This window comes from Abramis brama (assembly GCF_963993115.1).
Source record: "Abramis brama genome assembly, chromosome: 6".
NCBI classification, from domain to species: domain Eukaryota; kingdom Metazoa; phylum Chordata; class Actinopteri; order Cypriniformes; family Leuciscidae; genus Abramis; species Abramis brama.
The window spans coordinates 20,463,762-20,474,419 of NC_139968.1; the positions used below are offsets into that span (position 1 = coordinate 20,463,762).

General features: G+C 40.5%; 2 protein-coding genes across 2 annotated transcripts; both read right to left on the reverse strand.

The window, feature by feature from the left end:
* Positions 1–2,220: 2,220 nt before the first annotated feature.
* LOC311084972 (granzyme-like protein 1) lies at positions 2,221–5,386 on the reverse strand. The gene is made up of 5 exons (XM_084117340.1): positions 4,629–5,386; positions 4,370–4,520; positions 3,846–3,975; positions 2,499–2,750; positions 2,221–2,416 (listed from the first exon to the last, which is right to left on the reverse strand). Exons 1-5 carry the CDS (start codon positions 4,681–4,683, stop codon positions 2,246–2,248), a joined length of 759 nt encoding a protein of 252 aa, XP_083973466.1. The 5' UTR covers positions 4,684–5,386; the 3' UTR covers positions 2,221–2,245.
* LOC311084971 (cathepsin G-like) lies at positions 5,304–8,888 on the reverse strand. The gene is made up of 5 exons (XM_084117339.1): positions 7,989–8,888; positions 7,682–7,832; positions 6,032–6,167; positions 5,628–5,879; positions 5,304–5,543 (listed from the first exon to the last, which is right to left on the reverse strand). The coding sequence occupies exons 1-5, from the start codon at positions 8,050–8,052 to the stop codon at positions 5,385–5,387; spliced, it is 762 nt and encodes a 253-aa protein (XP_083973465.1). The 5' UTR covers positions 8,053–8,888; the 3' UTR covers positions 5,304–5,384.
* Positions 8,889–10,658: the final 1,770 nt, after the last annotated feature.

Sequence of the window (10,658 nt, forward strand, 5' to 3'; positions counted from 1 at the left end):
AGCCTAACGGGCCGTATGTGGCCCGCGGGCCGTAGTTTGCCCACCCCTGTTCTAGAGGGTTTGACGAAGGCCCCCTTTGAGCCCTTGGAGTCAGCTCCGGAGCGGATTCTGACTCTCAAGGTTTCTCTTTTGTTGGCTTTGTCCTCATTAAAGCGGGTAGGAGACTTACAAGCTCTTTCCGTTAGCGAGTCTTGCTTGGACTTTGCTCCTGGCTTGGTCAAGGTTTCCTTGAGGCCGAGACCAGGGTATGTCCCCAAAGTTCTTTCCACAACTTTCCGCTCGCAGGTGGTTAACCTTAACGCTTTCCACCCTCCTCCATTTTCTTCTGAGGAAGATAGGAAGCTTAACTTGCTCTGCCCAGTTCGTTCTCTTAAGATATATGTAGACCACTCAGGCGGTTGGAGGAAATCTAACCAGCTTCTGGTTTTCTTCGGTGCTGGCCGCCGTGGGCTTGCTGCATCAAAGCAGAGGATTTCTCACTGGGTCACAGAAGCTATCTCGTTGGCTTACGAGGTGCGTGGCTTGCCTTCACCTCTTAGCATTAGAGCACATTCCACCAGAAGTGTGGCATCTTCTCAAGCTCATTTTAGAGGAGCACTTTTGGAGGACATTTGTGTTGCGGCAGGCTGGTCCTCTCCGCACACTTTTGTAAGGTTCTATAATTTGGATCTTGACATGACCCCGGGTTCCCAGGTTCTTTCTGTTTGAACTCATCTTGGTCGTTGTCTCATTATGTACCAGTCATAGAAAGCACTCTAGCTTGGCGAGTTTGGTAGTCCGTTCCCACTGCGCTATCCGCAGCGTTGAGTGAACCTATGAAAGAGAACGTCTCTGGTTACTTACGTAACCTATGTTCTCTGAATAGGGAACGAGACGCTGCGTTAGCTGCCAAGCTCCTTGCGCTGCTGACAGTTTTTCTTTTCGGCTGAGAAATCTGAGGAGCAGATGGCGCGCGCGAATATGTAATGATGCGACGTAAGAGCGTCGGGGCGGAGCCAGATTGCGCGGGCGCCATCAGCCAATGAATTGGCATGATTCTATAGGGCTTCAGACAATCGGCACATTCAGAGAATATCCCACTGTGCTATCCGCAGCGTCTCGTTCCCTATTCAGAGAACATAGGTTACGTAAGTAACCAGAGACGTTTTCAGACCTGCATGCCCATTAGCGAATAGATGGGCGCAAATGCATTTGCTATTTAAACAACGTGATGCAGGACGCGAAAATGAAAACTGCGTCGTGTTGAAACTATACACTTAAAAAAAAGTCAATTTAATGGCACTGGTGCAATGTGTAAAGGTAAAGGATTACTAATAAAATAACCTACCTGTGATGTGCAGTGTGAATCACAGCTGTGGCGAGCAGAATCGCAGTTTAGCGCCTCATTGTGCTTGTGGTATGTGCAAAATGTGTCACTGCCTTTTTACTACTCAAAGTACAAGGTCAGGCATCCCTTCACAGCAAACCACAGTTCTGCATTTCTTGGATGTTTGTTCTGTTATATATATATATAAAATCAAATGTAAATAGTTATGTTAAAACATTTTTTCCCAGTTTAAAGGGATAATTCACCCAAACTATGATTGAACCCCAACCCCATTAACATTGTTCATTGTGTTGAAAAAAGTGAGCGAGTAAATGATGACATTTTTGGGTGAACTTTCCTTTTTATACAATAAATAAAAAAAATTAGGTTGATTTCCCTGAAAAGTACAAACACTGTGGCTTTGTTAGTCAAAACATTGCTCAATTGCTTTGAAAATCCTGACCAGCCTGACATAGTAACAGTTCAACCAATGGCGTGAGTTTGGGGCAGGGCTGTTTGGTCAATGGCAGATGAGGAGAATGTTCTGAGAAACATGTGTGGAAACAGTTTTATTTTTAAATAATTTCCATTCAGTTTTTTCAATGACAATTTAATGCTAGTAGTAGACTCATAATAGGTTTGAGCTGACATGTCATTTTTTTAGGTGCTTCCAGTAAGAATAGACCTTTTCTAATATGGTGATGAGTCTCATTACTTTTGCACAGTCATCAGGTTTTCTATTTAAGATGTCTTTGCAAACTAGAGTGTTTCTCACAGGGTGTCTGACCACATCAGCCCCCCACAGGAAACCTGCTGAGAAGGGTTGAGACCATCTTTCCACTGAAAAGTGTCACATCTGATCAACATGTCAAATCATAAAACCTCCAAAAATCCACACATACAATCAAGAGAGTGTGTTGTTAGAAAATAAAATGTTTATTAATCAAGATTTTGCTTCACACCTCCAACAATACATTTTATCCAAGGCAGAAATTTGGAAATCTTGGTATAGACATTGGGTAATGTAGGTGAGTCACAGTTCTTTCGCTGATTGAATGAAACAACACCAACTGCAACTTTGTCGCACACCAAAGGTCCTCCAGAATCACCCTGAGAAGTGGAGAATGTTACAGCATGTGAATAAAATTGAACTGCTACACTATTTATGATGTCTCCAGAATATACTTTGTACCTGACAAAATCCTCCATGACCCCCTGCGCACACCATCCTTGAGGGGAAGTACGTTTTCCCCCAGTACTTCTGACATGCTTTTTTATCAATGATTTTGACATCAACCTCCAAAAGTTTAGCACTTGCGCGACCATTGGTGGTTGTTTTCCCCCATCCTGCAACACTGCATTGGGCCTTGGCCTTGATGTCCTTATCTTTCTTTGGTATGGAGATCCAGTTGACTTTTTTGCTCTTGTTGACCTTTATACGCAGCTGCATCAAGTAATTCAAACATTATTGCTGATAATTTTCAAAATGAATATAAATGACAAATTTAACCAAATTATTTAAAAAAAGGATAATGGAAATATTAGGTGCTAGTACTTTGTAATTGCTACATATACCAATAAGCCAAAACATTATGACCACCTGCCTAATATGCTATTAGTCTTCCACGAGCTGCCAAAACAGCACCAAACCGCCAAGGCATGGACTCTACAAGAGTCCTGAAAGGGGTGTTCTGTGGTCTCTGGCACTAAGAAGTTAGTAGCAGATAGTCCTGGGATCGCATAGAGCCCTTTGAAGCTGCATTGAAACTGCAATTTGGACCTTCAAACCATTGTACCCCATTGAAGTCCACTATATGGAGAAAAATCCTGGAATGTACTTTGTCGTCCTCGTGCATTGATGAGCCTTGGGCGCCCATTCTTGAACCACTGTTGGTAAATTCTCACCACTGTTGACCGGGAGCAACAAAATGGCTCACATCTTTATTCCTGCCCATTTCTCCTGCATCCAACACGTTGATTACGAGAAATGACTGTTCACTTAATCAACCAAGACCTTGACATGTGACCTTGCTGGCAGATCAACATTGTTTGCTTCACCTGTGAGTGGTGATACTGTTTTGGCTCATCAGTGTAAGTTTTTTTTATTTTTTTTTATTTATTATATAAAAAAAATATATGATTCAAAATAAATGATTCATAGTAATTGATTATTATTCATTTTGCAGCCTATGTATAATTGCATGAGGCTGCAGTTTTACACCAGTTATCCGATTATACCTCTAAGGCTTTTCTTATTTTTATTTTGTAATTTGAAAAAACTAACACACATACACTGTAAAATCAATGTTGTTTACAATCCCAATACAAACCATAACCATATGCGTATGTGGTTTGTCCTGTAAATTAGTTTTGAATTAGTTTTGAAATTAGTTTTGAAACCAAATAAAATTTGTGTGCAATGTGAACAAAGGGTTTAGGACATTCAGTATAGTTTTCTCTTCCTCAGAATTTTGTATAGCATAAAGGATAAAATAGTTTTCTTGCAGTTTGCCCTGAAAAATCTAGCTGAGTCATTTACCTGAAGTAGCATGATGTCATTTAGCAGACCGTTAGACTCATACCCAGGGTAGATGTGGTAGAACTTCACTTCCATGCGGCTACCATGATTGTGCTCATGAGCTCCAACCACGACTGTCAGATTCTCTCCTCTGTCAAGACGAGGAAGAAAACATCCGTTTTAGTTGTAAATGAGGACTGCTCAAAATTGAGTTTTGCATTTTAGGCTTGACTTGCAGTATAACAATATGAATTTAGAACCATATTGTAATAGCATACTTTGTTATGATGCTTCCATTGCAAAGGCACACATTTTTAAGTTTGGTAACTTTGGTTTAGGTTTAAGTATAAACACATTTTGGGTTCAAACTATAATTGGCAGACTCCCTTTAAGTCGTGTACCCACTAGGTTGGGTACTATCATAGTATGTTAGTATCTTGGTATCACTATATATATAGTAAGTAGTCACACCAAGTGAAGACCCTTTTGCAGCGGTCTGGGACTCTTTGTCTCACAACGAAATTCTAACTGAACAAAAAACTTACTGTGTAAAGCAGTGTGCAGCCGTCATAACAAACTGTTCAGACACAAGGAAGCCACCGCATATGTGTTTGTTATTTCTTTGAATGGAGACCATGTAGGGTCTTGAATGAGGTCTGGCCTCTGTGCCGTTCACTATACCTACATCCACAGATGCTGAGAGAGAAATTAGTTTAGGTTGGTTAGATTAGAAATAGATTTGACTAAATGTTCCTTCAGACTAATATAATGCAATAGAAAGCTCTCTTTTTCTATCAGACTTACCTTGAAGGGTCAGATATGGTAGCAGGGTGACTAGCAAAAGCGCAGAGACGATCATGATGCTGTTCAGGGAAGGTTTATCTGGAGTGCTGAAGTTCTCTTCAGTGTTGATGATGGTATTTCATGTAAAGTGGTCTGCATGGTGGTCCCCTTATAGTGCTCATACTTCCTCTTTCACAGCTTCATGTGGTTCTCACTTTGCAATGAAGTGGAAAAGATAGGTGTTATGTTTGCGTTCTTGATGGGAGTTGACTAATCTGCCACATGATGTAATCCATGCCTAATATTTCTTGTAAATTCTGTTAGATGTGAGAAAACAGGTGTGAGCTTGAAACTAACTCACCATCTGTGGTTAGATAAGACTTACCAAACTTTTGCAGGAAGATATTACAACTCAAATCCTGGAGGCTTTTCACTGTTTTTATTTTATATTTTATTTTGACCTGTCTGAAAATTTGTTTTATTCATAAAAAATATTATATAATTTGTATGATTTTTTTGTTGTTGTTGAAAGAGCACAGGTCATGATATCATTGCTGTTTTGAATTTTTATTTTATTTTAATTTTAGCAACAGTTTTGGGTGTTTCAGTTTTTCCCCATCTATTGAGATATGAATGTATAGGAAAGTGGGGGTGTTGGTGAGGTGAGGTGACAATGAGAACACTTTGACTATAACTGATTCTTGCCATGTGATATTTTAATGGGTTTATAGAAAAATTAAAGAAAAACAAATTCTTGCTTTTTTAGTTTCAATGAAGTCACTTAATATTTTCAATTTCTCTGCGGATCCATGGAAGATATGCTGAAATCTTGGTATAAACTTCAGGATGTTGAGGTGAATTACAGCGATCAGGGTCACCGAAAGATGTGACACCAACTGCAGTGTTTCCACAAACCAAAGGACCTCCTGAATCCCCCTGTTAAGAAACACAGATCAACACGTCACTAGTGAAACCAGTTCGTACATTACCATAAGTCTGTGAATAATTTTTTGAACATACAAGGCAGGATCCACCATGACCATGGGCGCACATCATCTTTGAGACTGAGAAGAACTTTCCCCATTTATAGCTACATTTTTTGTTATTCATTAAATACACGTTTGCCTCCATTAGATGATCACTCAGTGTGCCATTAGTCTTCAGTCTTCCCCAGCCGGCAACACTACAGAGAGTTCCTGCTTCCACGTCTTCTCCTTTCTTTGGTAATGATATCAGTCTAACTTTGTTGTTTAGTTTGACTTTTTTCTCTAGCTGTAATTAAAAAATACAACCATTTTTAATAAACAATCTTTTATAAGACTGAAGTTCGTTGGATTATACTGATTTTGTACAGAAGCCCTGAAGGCTAAGGAGGCTAAGTTTATTTAATTTTTTAATTTTTTTTATGTATTACAGGATGTTACCTTCAAAAGCATGATGTCATTCTGCATAGGCCTGGATATATATTTTAGATGCGGAATGTAGGACTTCACTCCGATGTGTTCTGAATGATGTGTACCCAAGTCATGAGCACCAACCACAACCGTCAGAATCATTTGTCTGTTTAAAAGGCATATTGGAAATGCGCATTATGTCATACAATATCAAATCAAATCAAATCAAATCAAGTATATTTGTATAGCGCTTTTCACAATACAGATTGTATCAAAGCAGCTTCACAGTATTAAATTAAAATAAAATAATACAACAAGGTTTGTTTCTAGTGGAATTTATTGATTGATAAAATAAAATTAAATATCCCCAAAATATCCCCAACTGAGCAAGCCAAAGGCAACAGTGGCAAGGAACCGAAAAAACTCCATTAAGTGACCTAATGGTGTCCTAAAACTCCATCAGGTGACCTAATGGAGAAAAAAAAAAACCTTGGGAGAACCCAGGCTCAGTCGGGACCAGTTCTCCTCTGGCATTTATGAACTAGAGGCCGGATTGTAGTTTGAACTGTAAGATTAAAAATATTATATGAATGCCTGGCCGAAAAGATGCGTCTTTAATCTAGTTTTAAACTGGGAGAGCGAGTCCGAGCAACGAACAGTATCAGGAAGACTATTCCAGAGTTTCGGAGCCAAATGTGAAAATGCTCTCCCTCCTTTGGTTGATCTGGATATCCTAGGTATGACCAAAAGCCTCGAATTTATTGATCTTAAAGAGCGCAATGGATTATAGGGCGATAGAAGATCCGTTAAATAGACTGGAGCTAAGCCGTTTAGGGCTTTATAAGTCAGTAGCAATACCTTGTAATTAATACGGAACTTTATAGGTAACCAATGTAGTGATGATAAAATCGGTGTTATATGATCATATTTTCTTGATCTAGTAAGAACTCTAGCGGCTGCATTTTGGACTAACTGTAGCTTGTTTATTGAGGATGCAGGACAACCAGCTAATAAAGCATTACAGTAATCTAGTCTCGAGGTCATGAATGTATGAACTAACTTTTCTGCATCAGAAACTGATAACATATCACGTAGCTTAGCAATGTTTCTAAGGTGGAAAAAGGCTGTTTTTGTAACATATGAAATATGATTTTCAAAAGACAGGTTACAATCGAGTATAACACCCAGGTCTTTTACTGTAGAGGATAAAGTAACAGGACATCCTACGATGTCAAAGTTGTATTGTGAGAGGTTCTGTGGGCGGTTTTTTGAACCGATAAGTATTACCTCTGTCTTGTCTGGATTTAATAAAAGAAAATTACGTGTCATACAATCTTTTATATCTTTAACACACTCTGTCAATTTGGATAATTTAGCGTTTTCATCCGGCCGTGATGAAATATATATTTGAGTGTCATCAGTATAACAATGGAAACTAATTCCATGTTTCCTTATAATATTTCCAAGTGGCATCATATATATTGAGAATAATAGAGGGCCCAACACAGATCCCTGCGGCACTCCATAGTTTACTGAAGTTATGATCGATTTTTCTCCATTCAAATAGACAAAATGGTAGCGGTCAGATAAGTACGATCTAAGTATGATAAGTATGATCAATATATTGTATGGTTGCACTGCAGTAACAGTAAAAGGAGATTTTAACTCATAAAGACTTACTTTTCCCAGCAATGTGCAGCAGTCAAGACAAACTGATCAGAAATGAGGAATCCACCGCAGTTATGTTGCCCATTTGTCTGTAGAGAAACCATGTAGGGTCTGGAGTGGGGTTTGGCTTCGTTGCCGTTCACTATACCCACATTCACATGAGCTGAGAGAGAGAGAGCGAGAGAGAGAGAGAGAGAGAGAGAGAGAGAGAGAGAGAGAGAGAGAGAGGGAGTGCTGTCAGTCAACTTAATCAGCACATACAAATTAAATACTCTTTAAAATACATCATCATAATATACTGTTATATAGTCAATCTCACCAGTGAAGGTCAGGTGTGGCAGCAGAGATGCCAGCAGGAGCAGAGAGATGATGATGATGGTCATGATGAAGAAGACGATCACTGAGCTCTCACTGGCTAAACACGGTATAAATATACTTTAATGGTAGGTGGAGTCTCTAAGGGTGACCGTTACTCCACCTCCTTTTAAAAATAAATAATGTAGTGTGAGCAACACAATGATAATAAAGTATTGTTCTTGTAAATCCTTGCAGTCTCATATTGAAGCCAAAGATGGTTTGGGCGAGAAGAATTAATCATGTAAGCATACATTTTGGTACTTGAATATTTTGGTATGGAGACGAAACTGGCAGTAGGGGTCTGTGCAGAGGACTTGTCTGATTCTTGTGGTCTTTGCCAGGGGCGGCTTACGATAACCAGAGACCCCATGGGCTACAGCATTACGGACAAGAGGACAGAGCTTGCCAATCCCCCGGAAGTGGAGCCCCAGCGTGAATCTGACCAGGGGAGTGAGCCTGTGACACTAGCGGCCGAAGACTGGGTGAGGGACTTTAATGGGGACTTGTCGACTTCCACCCTATCCCACCCAGTATCTAAATCTTTATTGCACAATGAGAAATGTTTGGACTATGATCTGTCAGTTGGTTCAGAATTACAGCTGTTTATGGACTAATAATTGTTCTTTTCATTAACCTGCATTGACTGTGTCATTCTGACTGTGGCCTTGACAAGTCTTGTGTTACCACCATCACCTAGCTCAGCCAGTCCTCCAGCCCCATCACTACTAGATGCTTGCAGCCCTGCGCTGTCTCTAAAAAAACGTTGCCACCGGGATCTCGTCGCCATCCACCTGTCCCCAGTGCTTGTTGACATGGAGAATGTGCTGTTTTCAGCATCCCGAATCTACTTTGCATGTACTTCAAAAGGATGAGGGCTTGAATTGATTAGATAAAACAGGCACATCAATGTTCGTACCACTGTGCTAAGGAATCCTCAGGATTTGAAATTGAAATATGGTTATAGGTGCTTTGTTTCCGACATGTGCTGTTAGCAGTAAACCAATCACAACAGACTGGGCCAACTGACCAATTAGAGCAGAGTAGGCTCTTAGAAAGGCGGGGACTAGAGAGACTGAATCTTCAAACAAACCATTTCAGACACTTGGCACATAAAAAAAAAGCCTATTTCCTACACTATTTAAGGTATGGTAGGCAATTTCGGAGCAGCTAGCAATAGCAAGCTAGCTTTGAAAGCATGAAATCCCACCCTTGCTTCAGAGCGCTCTCCAAAGCCACACCTCCTTCAAAAACATGAAAGTTTGCAAAGCATCATGAGACGAGAGAACTCACAGTACATAACATTACAATAATAATAAACGTAAACAACTTACAGAGCTCTTACTTGTACCACCTGACTGCTGTTCGGCGTTGATAGTGTTGACATAGAAACGCATAAATCCAAGTCTGAGGATGTGAACAGCTCCGGGTAGAACGTCACTGGTTGCCATCTCGGAATTATGGTTAAGACATGGCGGGAACACAGCAAAAGCTCATTGTTTTGGTTCAGGAGGAACTGCAAAAGGCGGCTACTGTTTGTTTTTGACACTCGGTAACTGTAGCTCGGTGACTACAACGCGCTGATGACGTGTGATGTCTGCGCGAGCAGGGTGCGCTGAGGTATGGATATACATGTCGTCGCTGTCGGGCATAATCCTTGCATCTCCAAAACCATTCTTTTTCAGGAAATAAAAAAACCTGTATATTTTTTGAGTTATTAAACATTGCATCGTTAAAGTTGGTATTATACCTTATATTGCTATCATATATTGTTGTGTACCAACATTAAAGGTGCTCTAAGTAACTTTTTTATCTTAACCGAACAGCTTCGGAGTCATTGGAATGGTTATATGACTGTTTTCGGGTTGAATGGTGGTCTTCTCGCACCCCCCGAGCGCCTGTGAGCGGAAAAAAAACACACTTGCAACTTTGGGCCGGCGGGCCGCAGCGTCAGAAAGTATTGCGTGATATCAGGCCTCGCGATGTAAAGAATTGCTTTACGGCACTGCACACATACACTATCTAAACATTTATATGCTGGCCTTCTGTGTATCATACATACCTCAGTGGACATGGCTCCGTGCGTTCGCCGGCTTCTTTGAAAACAAATGCTCAGGACCAGCGGGAGAAGATGGTAGGGGGGTGAGTCGCCAACGAGTTTTGACGACAGTGTTGTCAAATATTTATTCCGAAGCTGTAGGGGGAGCTCTAAAGAGAAACCCGCGAGCAAAAAGCGAGAAAACAGCGAAGAAATCGGCAAAGCTGCATAATGCTGCTTTAACACAACATTTCCCCAAAATCATGTTTAATCGGAGATACAAGATTTATGACTTGGGAGCAGGGAGATACGAGGTTACGCTGTCATTGATAAGAATGGTACGGACACAGACGTCGCTGCTGCCAGCAGTGTTCATCAAAGTCTGTGGTCGCGTTGAGCCTTTTGACAAGAGACAAGGCTTTAAGAGCTAATCAAAGCTAATGATTGTGGTAACATACATCTTCCTAAACTCGATTTTAAACGTTTAAGAGCTATGAGTGATACAATACCAAAATAAAACGATAAACTGACTAGGCTGTCTAATAGACGGAAATTAATCTGCACGCAAACAAAGTCGGCGGTCGCATTGAGCCTTTT